We start from the raw sequence: 20,702 nt of genomic DNA on the forward strand, positions 1-20,702 counted from the left end.
TGTTGGATTAATCCATCTCCGAATTTCAGCTCTATCGTCCTAAATCTTACAGCCAGTAGCACCTGAATTCCATCAATGGGCTTCTTGGTGTACTCCTGGGAATTCATGTCTAGCTCGGAGGTTCCTGGCCTCTTTCCCATTCGGCACAGCTCTTCCACTTTGGGTTTCTAAATTATTTGGGATAGCTATACCCAAACCATGCTGCTAGTTCCCTGTATCAATAAGGTCAACTTCCTACTATTTCCTTCGATAAAAATGATACTTGATAAAGAAGGGATCTTCAGCACTGGGAAGTTCACAAAAGATTTGGAGTAGTCTCCAGACTTTAATTTTTACATCGTTCGAGCTCATCTTTCTGTCTGTCCATATGACTAGCCATCTTTTTACAGTTTCAGATTTCCTGACCCTACAGCCGCACCCATGCTAGAGAAAAATCTTTAAAAGTTTTAAATTATAATGAAAACTGAGATGAAAATGGGGGAAATGAATTAATTATTTTATCTAATCACATTCTCTAGATCATCTCCAGGAATAAGATTAAGTAAGAAAAGTATGACCTCCGGTGGTATGAGTAATTCTGTTTAAGAGTGATACCACAAAATATATACATCTCTGGGCAGAATACATAACCCATGAAACAGTTACTAGTTGCACTATAACAACATTTTATTCCTAGATTTTCTTTTTTTTTTTTTTAAAGATTTTATTTATTTATTTGAGAGAGAGAGAATGAGAGAGAGCACATGAGAGTGGGGAGGGTCAGAGGGAGAAGCAGACTCCCCGCCAAGCAGGGAGCCCGATGTGGGACTCGATCCAGGGACCTGAGCCGAAGGCAGTCGCTTAACCAACTGAGCCACCCAGGCGCCCGTTATTCCTAGATTTTAACATGGACAGATGTACGTCTGCATTAATAATGATTGCTGATGGTATCAACAGAACAAGATTCTTTCTCTCAGGGTTTTTTTTTTGGTATTTGAATCATGGAAGGAAACATGAGGGATAGTAATTAGTGTTTTAAAAAAGTTTGCTTCCTTAAACACCTCGCTAACTATGAGTGGGTCTCACTGACCCTGTATAGGAAATAAGCAGTTAAAGAAACATATAGTCACAAACCAGTGTTTGATGATTTTCTATCTTCTTTGGAGTGAATGTCCTAGAAGACCCAGCTTCTCTTCCTACCTCCTTCCCAAGAGATAAGCTAGTCATCGCAACCACTGCTGGGGTGGGCTTTGTTTCAATCAAGACTATCCACTTTCTTTCCAATGATATTTTATTTTATTTGAAACACGTAAAAGAGATAAAAGGAGAGGTCACTCTGGAAGAATTGGGACTGAGGATCTGGAGGAGAGGCAGCCCTCACATACCGCCCCCTGCCTTTCCAGCAATCACCCTACAACACCAACTAAGGAACACAGTTTGCAAACTCTTGCTTTAAAGCAGAGGAGGCCCATGAAGATCATTTGGGGAGCGTCTTATTTCCAGAGACCGTCACTCAATTGTAAAAGTAGGGCCTGGGCATCTGGATTTTTTTTTTTTTTTTTTTTTTTTAAGCTTTAGGTGATTCTGTGGAGCAATAAGAATTGAGAACCATTATCCTGGAGCATCAGCATCACTGAGAGGTCAGGGCAAGTCTGAACAAAATCTTGCTTCTGACATGCACTAAGAACACTGAGCAGGGAGGCCCCAGAGTGTGGCTGTCTTCCTGATGTGTCTCTGAACGCTTAGGCCCAGTCGGACCTTGCTTCAGCCTTTGGGGTTTGGTTCCCCCAGAGTATTCCTTCAGCCGTTTTCATCTCCTGGGAAGGAATTTCTTTGTAAATAGTCACAGTGACGAAATGGTCCCAACCCTATTGCTATTTTCAATGCACACACTCGGGTTTGTTTCATAAGTCAGGCTTTCATGAATCTCATCCAAATGAGTTAAGAGACAGAAATAAAACTGAGACTCTCCAATGGAAAGTTAGGGCAGCCTAGATTTTCATGTGCTGACATATCTGGAACATTGAAGACTCTCACCTGGGGCATCTTTGGTAACAGTGCCAAGAAGATAAGACGCTAGATAAAGCCAGATGTCCTGTGAGACCTGATCATACACAGAAAACTGGAAGATGGACATTTGTAGGTAAGGGGGGGGGCTATAACTTGCAGAATTTACTGACCAATTGAGCCTTAAGAGACACTTCTCTGTGACTAAAGGAAAAATAATATTACACAAGTGTTGTCATAGTAAGAGCTTATGGGTAATTTTCCTGCAGGTGCCTTGCTTTCATTCTGGAACTCTGCCGTGAGTAACTGATGTGGTCTGCTGGCTTGGGCCTAAGCAGTCCACAGACTCCCCAGACCTTGTAGCTATGCACACATGCTTTTCCACAAAAGAAATCTTCCTACGCTTTTCTTCTCTCACCCCTCCCAGAGGTACAAAGGGGAATAGGTCAAGTATGTGTGGGTGTTTATGTAAGGAAACTCTTGCCTACTCAGAGGGGGGAATTAAGCCTAAACGGTTATACTCCTTTAAACAAGTGTCTTATTTTTAATAATCCATCTGCTATACTTCTGGCCCCAATAGAAAGATTTCTCAAAATACTCGATGAGTTCCTTTTGCTGTTAATATTCATCATTTTTTAAATATGGAGAACTTTATGACTATAAAGGTTTTTCTTTCCATTTAATTTTTTCCACTCCCTTCTTCCCTGCTCAAATATGTTACTAAATCAGAAAATGGCCTGACATTCAGCTCGCTGTGTGGCCAGCCTTCTCTGGAATGCTGTGTGGCACTGGGCTGTGACTTCCATGGAATTCAACCCTGTTTATCAAGGGCTCTCACTTATTTTAATATCATCTGTTGGAAAAAGTAGAAAAAATAAAGCAATTCAATAGGCCCCCTAACACTACATTGTGAGTTAGCCTTTGGAAAATAGTAATTAATAGCAAAAGAAGCTGTACTGTCTAGGCTTAATCTGATTAGATTCCATTGTTGGGGGAGGGAAGAAAGGAAGTGTAATCCTAGGAGGGCCTTGAGGGCGAGGCCCCACAGTGACCTCCCCCTGGGATCCAGCCCCATCCGCACAGCAGGGCAGGGTGGGGGTGGGGGGAGCAGAGCTGTCTGTGACCTGGTTTCCAGTTGCACCCCATCACCTGTGAACATTCACGCACCACTTCCCTCCAGACCTTCGGATTAATGGCTGAGCCTTTCACTGGTTTTCTCCCCACACATTCAGCTCCCCACACAGGTCACATGGTGAGGACTGCCTGGCTCCCAAATCCCACCTAGACTCTGAGGACCCTACTGTTCTAATACCTCAATTTCCCACTTCAATCTTCTGGGTGGGGGTGGGAGGCACATACAATAATGGCCACATTCTCAAACATCCATTTACAGATTATTCTAGTACAAAACAGTGGCAAGACACCTAAATGTTTTAGGATGGTGGTGTGTGTGTGTCGGGGGAGGGGGTGGATCTTTGAACTAACAGATACAACTGTTGGCTATCTGATGTAGGTGAAGTGGTTAACCACCCTGTACCCTCTCCCCGCTTCTCACCCAGAATTATCTGGATTGCCTGAGTGGAAGTTTCCCTCCATTAGCATCTGTGTGGGGAGCACAGAGCCTCCTCTGTGTCCTGGAAGGCAGAAGGCTGAGCCAGGGCGTATCATCTGGTGATGCTGACAGTGGGGCAGGGGCAGTGAGATGCTCCCAGCCCTGATGAGATTAGTCACCTTCTGAGAGGATCATCAACAAAGACCAGACCTCCACTCTCAGGGGGAGATTTTAACAAAGAGCAGGGGTTGCCTAGTGATAAAAAGGTTCCAGGTTTCCCTCTATTCTATGCCATTCAGGCTGCATTTCTTAGTCTATCCCTTCAAGTAAATTGTGTGTAAGGAGGAGGAGGAGAGTGTGTGTGTGGATGGGTGGGTGGGTGGGGGTAGAATAAGGGAGGTAGGGGGGTCGGCATGGAGGTAACTTTAGAATTGAGATTTAAATTTTCATCCTGGTTAAAAAAAGAATATTCAAAGGGCAGAAAAAGGTCTCCCAATTTTGTGCATAGAATTAGGATGTGGACACAATTCAAGTGTCGTGCATTGTGCTGGGCGCATTACACTTAAGTTTACAAGCAGAATTGTGAAATATGATGCCATTTAGGAAAATTATTCCTTTTAAACATGTACATTATTTAGAAAATGAAGGAAGACAAATATAATCAGAAAAAAAGAAAGGAGGGACACCTGAGTGGCTCAGTTTGTTAAGTGTCTGCCTCTTGATTTTCGGCTCAGGTCACGATGTCAGGGTCGTGAGATGGAGCCTTGCATCAAGTTCCACGCTCAGCAGGGAGTCTGCTTGGGATTCTCTCTCTCTCTCTCTGCAGCCCCCTCCCTCCATGCACACTCTCTCTTTCTAAAGTAAATCTTTAAAAAAATAAAAAAAAGAAAGGAGGGAAAGTAAAATACAGGAACATAAGGAACAAAACCTGTTTGTTTTGTTTTTAAGAGAAAGAAAAAAACCTAAGATACGCTGATGTCTCTGTCTTGAAAGGCCTGGCTCAGGTTCATTTCACCTGGGCAGTTTTCCTATTCACATAAAAAAATCAGGTCATCTCTGGTAACATTCTCTGAAAAAACAGAGAATGCCAAGAGAAGGGATTGAAAAAGATTTAGAAAAAGAAACAAAAGCAAAAAATCCATGGGATTAGAGGACCAGAACAAACCCTTATGATTGGTTTCTTTATAAGAAATTCAAAAGAAAACCCAGTACTGTCTCTTGTAGCACAACATAATTTTTCTCAGGAGAATCTGACTATCTCCCTCCCACGGAAACATCCCTCCGAGTTTACCGTTCTGAGAAATGTCTGTCCCACCCTTAGCTAGTGGGCTAAAATATTTATTTCCAACAAATAATGTGGTTTGGCTTGGATTGCTTCCCAGAGGAAGCATTTTTTTTTTAAAAAAAGTTTTCTTACTTGATTATTACCTGCAAAACACATAGTAAGGCCAATTCTTTTGATTTCAATACCTTATACTTAACATGCTACGTGGAGCCTGCTACACTCTTCTCCACAGGAATTCTAGCCTCTGGAACAAAGGAAAACACACTCCAGCATCAGTAAGACAAATAACATGAGTGGAGGATTCATAAGTAAAGAAGACTCATAAATAATTTCCTAGACAGGAAGAACAAGGTCTTTGCTAATTGCTTTGCCCCGTTGTGGGAGATCTCAGAATGTTTTTCATACCCAAATCCCCTTCTTGGGGGGCTCCCTGTGATGGCCAGGCTCTGTGTCTCATTCCACTGCCATTCTGACCATAGATAATGGACTAGGATGGGCACTTGAGAGCCTGGGCAGTCAGTCCACAGCTTGGCTATGGGCCAGAAGACGTGTGGCTTGGAAGCTCTACCACAGAGGGCAAGTGATTGACTGGGCAGGTTAGAGGCTCTTTTTGGGACTTTGAATATGAGACACAGAGAGTCACAGAAGACAAAAGAAACCCAGAAAGAAGAGAGTAAAGGAGAGTAAGCAGAAGTCCTGAGGCGGCAGAGTCACGGGTGTGGCGAGAAGATAAAGAATAGGAAGATGTCAGCAGGGAGTTGCAAGAGCAAAACAAGCAGATGATAGTTGAGTCACCAAAATGACAAGGACTGAAGCAAGGAACCTTAGATGCTTGCTCTTGACATGACAGGGTAGACTGAGGGATTTCCTGATTTCTGCTCTGCCATGAGGCCTAGCTCTTGTGTCCCAGAACATCCTTACCATCAACCACTATCACCTTAACATAACCCACCAGCCAGCAGCGTAGAGTCTACCCAACACAATTTGGCTCCATGATGAATTTTTGAGTGGGTGGGTGGGGTCAAATATTTTCTAAAAAAAATATTTCAAATATTTTCTAAAAAAAATGGAAATGGATTTATTTAATTGATCAATTTTATCTTTAATTAGCTTCTGTTAATAATGAAATCTTACTGTACATGGGTTTAGAAAGTATGAAATACATTTTTGTGCAACTAAGGAGATTTTTTTGGCTCCTAGGCTAGAGAAAGGTATAATTGTATTTTCTTATTTGCCCTTATAATAAACTGGAAGTGATAGAGGCCTGTTGAGTAAGTTCAGTGAAATGTAATAGCTAATGACTTGATTACCTATTTAATGCTTGCATTTTGTAATCGCAATTGACCCCGGTGTAGCAAGACCGAATTTCCCTCTTCTCCTGAAACTTTCTACACTCATACAAATAGTGGTGAAAAAAACCCCTGAATGTTTCAATAAAATTATCAAGATGAGTTCACTGTCCATTATTTAACGAGAATCAGCTCTTTTCCTGTCCAGGATCCTGTTTCAGTTCAAACTGTGTTATTGCAGATCAGCTACTGTGAGCCACCAGACACTTTTGGAGCACTGGATTTCCAATGTAGTAAATACTGCTTGAAGTAAGAGAGCTTCTGCAGGTGGTGGGAGCCAGGGAGGGAGGGGTAGGCAGGCTTTAATTTGGAGATGAATGTGGACCACTGCCCTCTCCCGGACAGAAGAGGAGGATCAACAGTGTGTACTTGAGGGAAAAGATCTACAAATATTTTCCAAATTCACTCCGACAGTTTTTAATGAATGTCTACAATGTACTGGTTTGCCATGGCACTGTGGGCCAAACCCCAAGAATGTTTGAAATTATCCCTCCCTTTGAAAAACTTACAGACGGGACAGGGCAATGAAACTTCCCAGAAATGAAAGATAAATTCACTCCGGTGTCAAATCAAAGTAACTCAAGAAATTCTATATTATTTCCATTCTTTGTACAATATTTTGGCTGTAGTTAGATGGAGAACAGAAATATATACAAAAAAAAAAAAAAAGCTGGTCAACCGCAAATTTTTGGAAGATCAGCAGGCACAAACTCCAGTAAAATGCTATTTCACAGACAAACACATTAAGCTAAAATGCAGACTCACGTTGCTCTTTTTTTTCACAATAAAAATGTTCTCAGTAAGGGTAATAATCATGGGTTCCCTTATGTTTCCAAAGTTGTTCGGTCATGTTTGCTTAGTCATCGTGAGGGCAACTCCTGCCTCCTACAAAGAACACTGTTTCACCCTTCGGCACATTTCAGAAAATGGACCTGGTCCATTTCAAGCTTAGGAGCCCCTCCCCAGATGGTGAGTCTAAGCCCACTCTACCTTTCACTGGGCGGCCGCTTAGGTGCGAATGTACCATGGTGCCTTCCTTTGGACTTCCAGGGAAGAGAGCACAGGTTATTAGCCAGTCCTGGTGAGGTTCGTGGCCCCTAATGTCACTTAATGGCACTTGGAACAGTAAGAAAATAGAGGAGATTTAATAGTCATGGGAAGAGAGAACAGATTTGGTTATAGAGAAATCCGTAAAGAGGCGGTGGTTGGATTTAATAAATGTCAGCGTTTAACAGAAAGTTTTTATTTCAGGGGCACCTGGGTGGCTCAGTCGTTAAGCGACTGCCTTCGGCTCAGGTCATGATCCCAGGGTCCTGGGATCGAGCCCTGCATCGGGCTCCCTGCTCCGCGGGAAGCCTGCTTCTCCCTCTCCCACTCCCCCTGCTTGTGTTCCCTCTCTCACTGTGTCTCTCTCCGTCAAATAAAAAAAAAAAGTTTTTATTTCAGAAGTTTGCAGATTAAAAAGTGTGCTCTTTGGCCTGTTTGGCATCTTCATTTGCAGGAAGTTGACGCCACCCTGCTAAGAGAAGAATGCAGCTTCCTTCATCTCATCGCCCTTCCCCAGCCAGCTTGAGCTACCTGAGAGGTGAGAATAGTTCCTGTGTGGGCCAGCAGTTTGGATAGGGTCAAACACGAGACCACCGAAGTCAAAAAATGGCCATGGACATGTATGGGACGATCACACCGACTCAGGCCTTCTGTGCTGGTTGTCCGATGATGGCCTCTCAGCTCCAAACCTACTCTTCATTGCCTTGCTTGCGAGGCTGGATGTAGATCTTGCAAACATTTCTCCTTTGGCAGTAGAAGGTTCTGTGGTTACAGCAGGAGGACAGACTTCTCTTCCTGGCCCTGGGGTGCCTTTTCTTTGCTTACTCCTGCTGGAAATGGTGACTGGCTGGGCATGGGGCACCCAGCGTCACTCCCTTCCGAGTTCTGGCTCCCTTCCCGTGGTTCCCTCACTACCAGCCTTAGCCCACTTATACCCCTGTGGGGGGTTGCTGTTTACCAGTTTGGATGCATAATTCCGTACCCACCTATCTCAGCCTGACAACCCAGAGACCTTTTCCAGCATCCATGGGCTGCAATCACATGTCTCCAAAGACGTTTGAACCCCAGCCGTGGAAAGAGGGTCCCTCTTCAAACTGTGGTTCTTCTTTGGGTATTTTCTCTCAGCACTAGGATATTCCTTAGCACTTTTCTCCCTTTCTTAGTAGCTAGTCCCATATAAATAGTTAATAATGCTTTCTATTAAACCTTCTTGATTGAAATGATTGTGTGGTTTCTGTCCCTTAATGGGGTCCTCACTGATCAACCTTCCAAGCCATGGCACACCCCTCTGAAAATGTCTAATAAAGTCAGATTCGGATGTCCTTGTGGAAGCATGAAGTCAGTGCTTCTGAGTACAAATCTGTATCGGAGATTGTAATTCTATGGCTGTGCAGCTGCCACCATTCTGAAATGACTCAGGAGTTTTAGGCTTCAAAATATGTGAAGTACTTGTATCAATCCAGCCATGGTAGTTTTGTGCATTCAGATCAGAAGCAAGATAAAAGAAATAAGACCAGTATGATTTGCTGGAATCCTTCCGTGTAGCCTCAACTCTAATCTTAAGTGGACCAATTTACTGAAATAAAAATGGTCATCCAGTTAAAAAATAACCCCTCTGCCATTCAAGTTCCTCTCTGGATTATATTCCTAAATCTTCTGCCCTCGAGTTTATGCTTCTGACATTCACCATTTAGATTTCCTCCCTGCTTTAGGCATCCTTACTTACATTGCCTCCTATGAATACCTTTCAATTATTTCATTGATTTTATATCACTCACCAAAAAAAAAAAAATCATTGCTCTCATTATATAATTGAGATAAAATTTCAGTTTATACTATTAAAAGGAAAAGATCGAATTTTTGCTTTTCAGAATTTCCAGGGATAATATATTGGGGTCCAATTTTTTTAACCTAAAGATCGGAATTTCGAGTTTCACAAGTCTTTTTATATTTTTTATATATCATATATTTTTCTCTAAAAATTTCATCTTACTGTGGCAACACCCCTGATGTGATGTTTATACTGAAAAATTACACATTCCTTCTAACCCTCAGAATGACATCATGATGACATTGACCTGATAGTAAAAACCTTTCCCAGCTTTGATGACAGAATTTGTGCTAAGCCAAGCAGCTGTAAACAGCACCAATAACTAGACGGTATGGATGCTCTGAGGGAGGCTTTGGAAACTACACCCATCACACTCAGCTCTTTATGATTATAGTTCCATGTCCAGATTTTGCCTAGGGAAAGCAAAGCCTGAAAATCAGAAAAACTGCAGCTGAAGGAGGTCCCCCCTGACAGATAGGGAAGCTGAGGTTCCGACAGGCTGCATGACTTGCTCAGGGTCACGCACTGGGAATGTGGCTGAGTAGGATGTGGACTCTTGCCTTAATCTCGACTACACTGGATTTGGTTAGATTATCACTTTGCAACGGATTAGGATCAGAACTTCTTGTGTTTAAATTGCTTTTAAAAGGCGATGTTATAATATCTCTTGTCAAGCCTACCCTTTATGATCATCTTGACTTTAAAGAATTAAGTTTATCTCTAATTAGCTTCTCTTAATAATAAAACGTTTGTCATGGATGTGTTTGGAAACCATAAATATATTTTTGTGCAACTAAGGAAGTGGGTTTTAGACCTGAGACCAGAGTGAGGTATTTTCAACTTGCTTTTATAATAAACTGAAGGATCTATGCCTGTTAGATTATAGTTAAACTCTCCAGTGTTTCATTACTACAACTAAAAGCAGCTATGTTGACTCCACTGCAAATTCCACATTTTCAGTTTTCTCAGAACAGTAGTCATAACAGGAGAAAATCCTCAAAGATAAATTTTAATATCTCCTTTTTAAGATCTTATTTATTTATTTGACAGAGAGAGAGCACACAAGTAGGGGGAACAGCAGAGGGAGAAGCAGGCTCCCTGATGAACAGGGAACTTGATGTGGGGCTCGACCCCAGAACCCCAGGATCACAACCTGAGCAGAAAGCAGTCGCTTAACCGACTGAGCCACCCAGGCGCCCCCACAGGTACATTTTTTTTTTTAATTTATTTTATTTTATTTATTTGACAGGGAGAGAGATCACAAGTAGGCAGACAGCCAGGCAGAGGGAGAGAGAGAAGCAGGCTCCCTGCTGAGCACAGAGCCCGATGTGGGGCTCGATCCCAGGACTCTGGGATCATGACCTGAGCCGAAGGCAGATGCTTAACCATCTGAGCCACCCAGGCGTCCCCCCACAGGTACATTTTAAAGAAACAATTACTTTTGGGAAAAACAGTGGAACACGATCAGAAAAATTAAATTCTCAGCTGGCTTTTTTGACTATGTAACTGTGGTGACATCATCCTAAGACTCAATTATGTCATCAGTAAAATGAGGCTAATGATGGCTATCGTTTTTACTTCACAAGACTCTTGAAAGGGAAAAAATTAATAGGTGGCAATTACTTTGAGCTTTCCTAAAGAAAGGCGCTGTATTCCTAATAGCTTTTTAACATCATGTTATAATGCTGCTGACAATCTTTATAAATTATACATCTTATTTAAAATTTGAAGTACTTTGAGGCAATCAACACAAAAGTAGACTTGTATATGATAAAATTATATTTTAAAAATGGATATATTTTAATGTTGCAGGAATATGACTTTAGAATTAGCCTGTCATCTCTTTTTTATATGAAATATAAGGCCTGATTACAGACTTTTTTTGAGCAGATTTGGTCTCTGTCATGGGATTTCTCTTTACCACTAGATGGCGCAATCTGAGGTCCAAAGCTGTTCGAAGTGCAGCTACACAAGGATGATGGCTGTGTTCTGTATGAGGGCACGTCTGAGGCGGCAGCCAAACAAAAGTCACAAGGTTTGGGTTCTATTCTTGACCCTACTATGTTCCATGGGCAGCATGTGAGAACGGTGAATTTCCTCTGACCTTGCTCCATGCCCCCCTAAGATTGACTCTAACATTGACACCTGCCTCCTCTCAGGAGAGTTTACAAGGATGAATGAGATAATGCTGCTGAAGGCCGGACCTTCTAATGAAAACTGCCAATTATAAGCAAAACATCAGTGGGTGAATATGTAACTAAGGTCTGCCCCTTCCCCTGTGTTAAAATGCTTCTGAGTTGGGTGACATCATTCCCACATGTAAAAGAACATTTTGCTCGAGAAGGGAAAATGATTAAGAGGGAGGAAATCTGGACTTTGAAGGGAAGTGCAAAGACCAAGAGACAACCCCTCTGCACAAGAGAAGGGTAAGAGTGACAAAATATTCTCTTCATTGCAAGAAGGAATCTTGCAAAGGAGTAGAAGTGGATTTTTTCCCAGTTTGTTGAGGACAGGAGGAGCAGATCAGAATTTCCATGACATGAGAGAAATAAAAAAAGATGTAAAAAGTTTAGAGGAGAGATATTTGGAAAGCGAATGTTCTCAGTTTCACATCAAACAGACCTGTTTCTTTTAAAATTTTTTAAAAATTGGAATCAGAACACTTAACATGAGATCTACCCTTTAAACACATTTACAGGTGTATAATATGTTATTGGTGACGACTGGTACTATGTTATACCACAGACCTCTAAAGCTCATTCACCTTGTTTGACTGGAACTTTATGCTCATTGGTTAATAACTGCCCATTTCCTCCACCCGAAGCCATCCGTCCCCTCTTTGATTCTATGAATTTAATTATTTTAGATACCTCATCTAGGTGGAATCATGCAGCATTTATCTTTCTGTGTCTGGGTTCAACCATGTTGTTTCACATTACAGAATGTCCCCCTTTTTTTAAAGTATGTCATTGTATGTATATACTACATTTTCTTTATTCATCTTTCAGTTGCCTTTTAGGTTGTTTCCACATCTTGGCTATTGTGCATAGTGCTACAATGAATATAGTGTGTTAATATCTCTTCAAGATCCTGATTTCAATTTTTTTGGATAAATACCCAGAAGTGGGATTGGTAGATCCTATGGTAATTCTATTTTTAGTTTTTTGATGAACTTTCAAACCGTTTTCCATAGTGGATGTACCATTTTGAATTCCTACCAACAGTGTGCAAGGGTTCTAGTCTCTCCACATCTTCACCAAAACGTGTGTATGTGTCCCCAACATTATGACCTGAGCTGAAACCAAGAGTCGGATGCTTAACTAACTGAGCCACCCAGGTGCCCCTGTTCTGGGAATTTTACAGTTTTGGGTCTTATGTTTACATTTTAATCCATTTGAGTTCATTTTTGTGTATGGTGTAAAGGTCTAATTCTATTCCTTTTGTATGTGGACAACCAGTTTTCCCAGCACCATTTATTGAAAAGACAATCCTTTCCCCATTGCCATGCTCAGTGGTAAAAAATGGAAAACTTTTTCTCTAAGATCAAGAACAAGAAGGATGCTTCCTCTCACTGTTTCTACTCAACATGGTACTAGAAGTCTTAGCTAGAGTAGTTAGTCAAGAAAAAGAAATAAAAGGCATATAAATTGGAAAGAAAAAAAGTAAAATTATTTCTCTTTTACAGATGATACAATCTTATATGTGGGAAACCCCTAAATACTCCACACAAAAAAACCTGTTAGAACTAAGAACTAAAAAACCTGTAAGAACTAAGATTTCAGGAAAGTTGCAGGATACAAAATCAGTGGTGTTTCTATTTACTAACAACACACTATCCAGAAAGGAAATTAAGAAAACAATCCTATTCACAATAGGAGTGAAAAAGGATAAAAATACAGAGGAATAAACTTAAACAAGAAGGTGAAAGACTTGTATCTGAAAACTACAAAACATTGATGAAAGAAATTAAACAAAACACAAACAAATGGAATGACATCCGATGTTCATAGATTGGAAGATTAAATATTGTTAAAATGTCCATGTTACCCAAAGTGATCTACTAACTCAATGCAATCAATCTTCATCAAAACCCCAATGGCATTTTTACAGAAACAGAACACAACCATCTACATTTCTATATTTCAAATATTTCCCATTAAAACACCTAGTATTTTTCTAGCATTGCACATAAACTTGGCTTAGTGAAAAATTATTTTATTTTTCAAACTACTGCTTCATTATTTTAGCTATATTCTGCAAATAGGGAAAGAGAATTTTTTAACCTGTTTAGTTGTGTGGTAAACTCACTACACTGAGACTAGAAGACCTGGATTTCAATTTCAACCACATTATTCATGAAATAATGAAATAATGAGAAATGAAATGAAATAATGAGAGTAATGGTAACAAGAATTGGGAAAATCTTTCATTTGGGTTGTGTTTTTGAATGCATACTTTTTTGATATATACTAGTACTCAATTTTTATCATATTCTTTCTGGGACTCAGTTTTCTTATCTGGAAAATGGGAACAACTCCTACTCTGCTTACTTCACAGGGATACTGTAAGGGTAAAAGACAAAGAATATGTAGGGGCGCCTGGGTGGCTCAGTTGGTTGGGCGACTGCCTTCGGCTCAGGTCATGATCCTGGAGTCCCGGGATCGAGTCCCGCATCGGGCTCCCTGCTCGGCGGGGAGTCTGCTTCTCCCTCTGACCCTCCTCCCTCTCATGCTCTCTGTCTCTCATTCTCTTTCTCTCTCAAATAAATAAAATCTTTAAAAAAAAAATTATTTAAAGACAAAGAATATGTAAAACTGCATTTGGAGTCACAAAGCACTATGTAGAACGATTATTGCCACTCATGTGAAGAGTCAGTTTGGAAATAATAATATTAAGGATTAGGAGAGAAAAGAAGAATGAGACCAACTTAATAGGTCTGTTGTGAGAATCTGGAGGCAGTATACCTGAACCTTATAAATATCTGATACCCATGCATACTTGCCGGGTCTCCCCCAAATGAACGACACTGGGTTAATAACTGTAGACCAGCAGATTAAAGGGATTCTGGCTAAGGAGGCATTTCCCGATCTCATCTTCTACCTGAGTTATCTGAGCTGGTCTCAGGAGATTCCAAGTTGTCTCTGGTATATCAGAGCTGTGAAAGTTCTTAGAGCACATGCTTTTACAGGAAGCTTTATTTTTCTCTTGGGGAAACATTGCTCTGGGAATCAAATGGCCACAACAATATTCTCTGAGACAGCCAAAGACCACTTCCTCCGTGTGCTAAAGTGATTATACAAAGAAACCGGTTTGGGACATCATGTTATGAGGTTGCCCTTACTACACTCCCTTTCTGTTTACCACCTCAAAACATTTTCCCGTGTGGGGCACACACTCCACACACACTGTGTGGTCAGAAAAATCTATAGATGCTTAAGTGCCTAAAAGCACTTACCTCGGTTCACAGTAGCTTTAATCCTGTGCTGAAATAAAATGCTTTTCAATCAGAATCTCTTAGCACCTAATAATGAATACAGCTAAAACCTACCCAATCAGAGCAGAAAGCCACAGAACTGAGGACAAATCAAAGATTTTCAAAACATCTTGAAAGAGCTAAAAACACAGTTACCTGGGCAATTATGTCTGTAATTTCTGAATAACTATGGCATCTTCTTACACAAGATCGAGCCAAAAAGTCTTCCACCAGCCGTGTTCCAATGCCATATCCCCTGTGATGAAGGAAAGAGTATGGTCTGAAAATAATATTTGAGTAGTGAATTCTAGCAGTGTTTAAGAATGGAGTCCTCTGTTTAGCACTTTGCATGGATAACAAAGTAAAGCAAATTTGACGAGTCTAATGGCTATTTGGCAGTAGGCTCTTTATTTGTCTTACAGATACAGAAACAGAGAGCATTTATCCGGGAAAATATTAACTAGTTTCCTATGAGCAGAAAAGCCTGAGGAGGTAAGGCTGGCCCAAATTTGACAGTGTATATTAAAGCTAAGGGAGGTTGGTGTTCATAGCCTAATGTATCTTATTGGCAACTAACTTTGTCATCAGTAGCTGTTGATGGAAACAGAATGAGGATCTAGCTAGCTTGTCTACTATAGGTGTGGTACTTCGATGCTCATTCTTCTCTTAGCATAGTTACCATGGTAAAAGTACAGACATGGCCAGGATGGGCTCCAGAAGGAGAGGAAGAAGGGAAAAGAAAAATCAATTTTTGTTGTCAGTGTAGGTTTCTGCAGTTAAAACTCTGAAGTTTAGCGAAAAGAAAAAAAAGCGACATTCAGAAAATTCATTTTTCATTCTAGGGGAACTGAATCTATGGGACTTGGGAGAAAGTATTTGTATTATCCGTTAGCTTCACCCTACCACAAACGGACTGAGTAGTACCTGAAGTACAGTGTTGAAGGCATCTTACTGAGATGTCATAATACAGCCGAGTATGTGGCTGAGATGCTTGAGCAGACGCTTTCGACAAGACAGACCTAAGAACTTTCAATCTAGTTTAGCAAATATGACCTTAGTGGTGGAAATAAAAAGAAAAAATTTAACATAAACTACATAAAATGATGTATATTCTGGAAATGCTGTATCACATGTTTAAGTATGACCTAAGGTAAAATAGGTTAAGCAGCTCTCACTATTACAGACATTTTATCTTAGGAAGTACTCCTGACTAATGAAGAGGAAATGAAAAAAAAAAGTTATATGAACCAAAATAAACAGAGGACAATGAAAAGGAACTTTCTAGTAGGAAAAGAATAAGCTTAGAAAGGGAGGAAACTAGGGTTCACAAAAAACCTTTCAAGCTTTCCTTTATGTTGTCTTTTTTCTGTTTTCCAACTAAAAACACAATGAACCGTTTTTAAAAGCCCTACAATGCTCAACTAGGCTAAATTTCCCTTTCAACCTTTCTAACTAAATCTTCTAATTAGTACAAGCTTTCTAGTCATTGCCCAGTTAGAGAGTCCTTTTCAGGATCCATAATTAAGAGGCTCAAAAAATGTTGACAGATATTTTATTATTGAGCAATAATCTGATGATCATATAATTATTCTGAGAAAATTAAAGGTTGAATTTGTGCAGAGGGACTCTCCATTAATAAAGACAAGGAGAATGAACTATGTTTTAAAAGGAAAGGGTGGGCACTGTGAATTGTGCAAGACTGTTGAATCACAGATCTGTACCTCTGAAACAAATAATACATTATATGTTTAAAAAAAAAAAAAAGAAGATAGCAGGAGGGGAAGAATGAAGGGGGGAAATCGGAGGGGGAGATGAACCATGAGAGACTATGGACTCTGAGAAACAAACTGAGGGTTCTAGAGGGGAGGGTGGTGGGAGGATGAGTTAGCCTGGTGATGGGTATTAAAGAGGGCACGTTCTGCATGGAGCACTGGGTGTTATACGCGAATAATGAATCATTGAACAGTACATCAAAAACTAATGATGTAATGTATGGTGATGAACATAATATAATAAAAAAAAAGGAAAGGGTGGGTTTCTCCCTTTAATATATTTTTAAGTAAAGCATAGCAATGGTAAAAGCATTCAAACAATAAAAACACTACATAGAAAAAAGTAAATCTCTCTTCTATGGGTAATCCCTTGTCTCCAAGTTCTCTCAGGCAACTGCCATTAGCAATTTTTGGCATATCCCTCCAAAGATGGTCTATACTTACATAAGCATATGTTTATATTAGAAGGAGTTATCTTAGAACAAAAGACTGCTGAAAAGAATCAAATTTGATGATCCATAACATTGTTAAAAAAAACAATGTTTTACCATACTCTTGCTTACAAGTGACTAGCAAAGAAATGATTTTGAACTAAAAAGAATATGTTCCATGCTTGATTTTCATAGAAAAAAGTTTCCTTCCTCTTACTTTATGCTTTACACAACCCAAATGGCCATTGTCAGAAATGATGTTCAGCTTTAAAACGTGATTCACTGAAATCATAGAAGAGCCCGTGAAGTAGGGCAAAGTCATTAGAAGTGGACATAATTCAGAGGATATTAACAATATACATTCCATGAGAATAAAAGACTTCTACTTACATTTTATCTAAATATTTGTTCACATCTTCATCTTTTTCATAATCTTTACACAGTTGGGCAACCAGAGCTCCATAGGTGAGGACAAAGAGATCTTTGTTCTAGAGAAAAAAGGGTTGGTTTTACTTTATAGGCAAAGCTATGGACAATGTGCTACTCTATTTTTTTTTTTAACAAAATGTTCCAATTGCAAGCAGCCTTTGAGATCATCTGCTCATTTTTTCCCACCCTCCTACTAATTATTGCAACAATTTTGACTTCTGAGAACAAGCTGTACCTATATTTGGATCCATCGCTGATAAGAAAAGAGCTGTGAAATGGAATAAATTTCTTTTTTTTTTTTAATTTTTTATTTATTTGCGAGAGAGAGAATGAGAGACAGAGAGCATGCGAAGGAGGAAGGTCAGAGGGAGAAGCAGACTCCCTGCCGAGCAGGGAGCCCGATGCGGGACTCGATTCCGGGACTCCAGCATCATGACCTGAGCCGAAGGCAGTCGCTTAACCAACTGAGCCACCCAGGCGCCCCTGAAATGGAATAAATTTCTTAACAGGAGAAATCTTTCTATGCATTTGCTAATAGTATATAGCTTGCAAGGTATTATCATGGGGCAAGGTTTTTAAAAAAATAATTGCTAATATAAATTTCCGTTGTTCTAGAATAGCCTTTGGTATCGGCCGACCATGTTTTCAGCTGGAAGGAATAATTGGTTGAGACTTCTCATGAGTTTGCACAATCCCTAATGGGTTCCAGATCTGCCAAGGAGACCATCAGGATGAACCCAACTGTAGCAGCAAATTTGTGAGATGTTGTTTTATTTATACTTAGTGAAAAAAGGAGAATTTGTACTTTCCTTATAGATCTCCAAAATATGGCCTATTTTCAGAGTGAACTGAATATGAAAACTACAACTAAGAATAGTTTAGGTTTGGTTTAGCATAGAGAGGTTGAAAGTATGGGAAACAGAACACACAAATCTCAATCAATCCATTTGACAAAGTCTCTCTGTTTTGCTTCTGCTATTGAATACTATGTAAGAAAGGGATGGAGATACTAGGGATAACTTATTCCAGTGCTCTTAGTCCTACAGAGGAGGGAATAAGGCCTAGGAGGAGTGAGTGACTTGGCCAACGAGCCATCAATTGGCAGAGCCAGGGTGGAGCCTGAGACTGCAAGCTCCACTCTGACATAGCAATTACCTTTGAGGTGCACAAAAGAAGGCCTATTTGAAGTAGAGGTGGGTGGGACAGGGAGGCACGAAGGGGAAGCACTGTGGAAAATAATGTTACTTCTTGCATAATCTTGTATTTACATGAAAAGCTAAATGTGGATTCCAGGTTAGAAGAGGTGTTTTTACCTCTAGACCCAGGTATCTTGGGTAGCCTAACATGGAGGGTAACATATGACCTGATAAGATGTATTCTTTTTTTTTTTAAGGCACAGGCAGAAATGGTTAAACAAATCAATAAAATTATTCAACAAAGTAACTTCTGTAAATGTTATATAATTTTGATCAAAATACTTCCTAAATTTACCCACTACCACCAGAGTCCACCTCCCTATACATGGGTTTATACTATGACAAATATGTTTCTTTAAGCAGATAGAATATTTGTTATAACTAAATAAGTTTCAAATGGATAGAATCTAAATAATTATAGTTACAAAATTATGTCCATATGTGGACATAATTTATGTTAGAAATATAAATCAAAATGTCATAAGTGGGTGTAGAACATACATTAGATACACTAATTGACATTACGTTAAGGACTAATCTCTATGAGTCAGGTATAGAAAATAATAAGTATGTTACTATTTCTACTAGAAAACAAATATAAAGCAAGTGATTTTAACAAAAATATTGTTAAATCACTAAAGGGTCACGATATATTCAATTTTAATTCTGTTCTTATTTAACTCAAAAAACCTAATCATACACTATAAGAAATGTCTGTAAATTATACATGAAATATCTTCTCAACATATACGGAGCCACCACAGAAGATAAATTACTGCTATGCGGTAAGAGCACAGCATAAAAATAAGCAACGGTTGAAGGAGAGGGACAGAAAGAATAATGTAGTTATTGCCACTAGCAACAAAAGCAGAATTTGAAAAAGAGATAAAAGGAAATGAAATTATACCCTACTTACATGCCGGAGCATCAGCATTATGCCCATTTATAATACGACCAAACTGAAATCATGGCATTTTCTTCTTCCTCTTTCTCTCTTATTCTGATGGGTGAATACTATCTACAGTTTACTTGTAGCTAAGTGTCAAGTTCAATACCCATGAGGGCCAGTTTTTCCATTCTGTGTCCTCGTAAAAGGCTGTACCTTGAGCTACATGTCCAGTAGGTCTCAAATCCATACACCCGGTCACAGAAAATGTCAACATAAAATTTATCTTCACAGTTTATAAAACAATAAAAACAGTCATTTTCACATATGAAAAACAGAACACCATTAGTTATTTGAGACTTTGGATACATTAGGATAAAAGTGTGTTTTAACTGACACGTAAATGAAGTGATTTAGGTGCACTCTGCAATATCTTTTAGTATTTCAGAACCCCACATAAAATAAATCAAGATCCCAGAATGCCAGAGGGGCCATCTGGAGGCATTCCCAACTGGGGTGTGACAGTTAATCATACAATTCCAAGTTCCCATAACTGAAATTACTTAATTTTCTTCAGTGCTCCTCAGTTTCCTGAAATAATTAAAAGAGCTTTAAACATAACGATAAATTTTCACATCTGTAACTTCTGAGAGGATTAAAGAAGAAGTTTATCCAAAGCTAATATACAAGTAATTAAGTTTTGAAAAATAACTCTGAGCTTGGAATATATAGAAAGGATAATAGCACATACCAAATTATAATAATAGATACTTACATTTAAGACAAGGAAATACATTTCTAAAGGCAATCTTTTAATGCTGAGTTTTTTGCTGATCTGTTCCCATTAATTTAACACATAATCACTATTTTTTATATATTTTATATACATTTCATTTCCTAGTTCACGAAGTATGAAATACAGAGAATTGCTTTATCTTTCTGTATTTTCTGTCAGGCACAAGAGATAAATTTGACACGTTATAGATCTAATTAGTCACAAAAGAAAACCCTAAAATCTGTATAAAGACTCAATTATTCTGTTACAGTGTGTTAGAGAGCATTGTACTATTCCCAGAGGTGTGATTTATGATCCACTCCACTAAACACTTCCTTGCTCCACTGAAAAAAAGTCTATGGGTAGTGTCACCTTTTGAAATAAATCAGAAATCACTCAAGAAAACATTTTCTTTGAAGTAGAAGAAAGGCCTCTTTGAGAATGTGTTTATAAAAAGATCTTACGATTTTATGGTATTCTGGTCTTCTGTGTGCAGGGCGAGACATGGTGCTTGAGAGATGAAGAATGCGATCTTTGATTTCTTTTCGTCGGCTTTTACTTTAGAGGTGTATCCATCCCTGTTGTCCTGTTTTTGCACGTTCCTTCTTCCTTGGAGACAAGAGTGCCACTTCTGCACTCTCCTGCTGTTCTTTGCTGAGCTGAAGAGGAAAACAATCATGAGCAGGACGG

General features: G+C 39.5%; 1 protein-coding gene across 1 annotated transcript in view; it reads right to left on the bottom strand.

Moving 5' to 3' along the window:
- TRAPPC3L (trafficking protein particle complex subunit 3L) overlaps positions 1-20,702 on the bottom strand; it is a 41,760-nt gene that overhangs the window by 19,193 nt on the left and 1,865 nt on the right. Inside the window, exons 2-4 of the mRNA XM_081828847.1 lie at positions 20,477-20,671; positions 17,117-17,214; positions 14,680-14,779 (exon numbers count right to left, since the gene is read on the bottom strand). Coding sequence (XP_081684973.1) covers positions 14,680-14,779; positions 17,117-17,214; positions 20,477-20,518 — 240 coding nt within the window. The 5' untranslated portion in view covers positions 20,519-20,671. The remainder of the gene's footprint in view (positions 1-14,679; positions 14,780-17,116; positions 17,215-20,476; positions 20,672-20,702) is intronic.

This window comes from Leptonychotes weddellii, chromosome 8, assembly GCF_054177405.1.
Source record: "Leptonychotes weddellii isolate Sample4059 chromosome 8, ASM5417740v2, whole genome shotgun sequence".
In the NCBI taxonomy this organism is placed as follows: domain Eukaryota; kingdom Metazoa; phylum Chordata; class Mammalia; order Carnivora; family Phocidae; genus Leptonychotes; species Leptonychotes weddellii.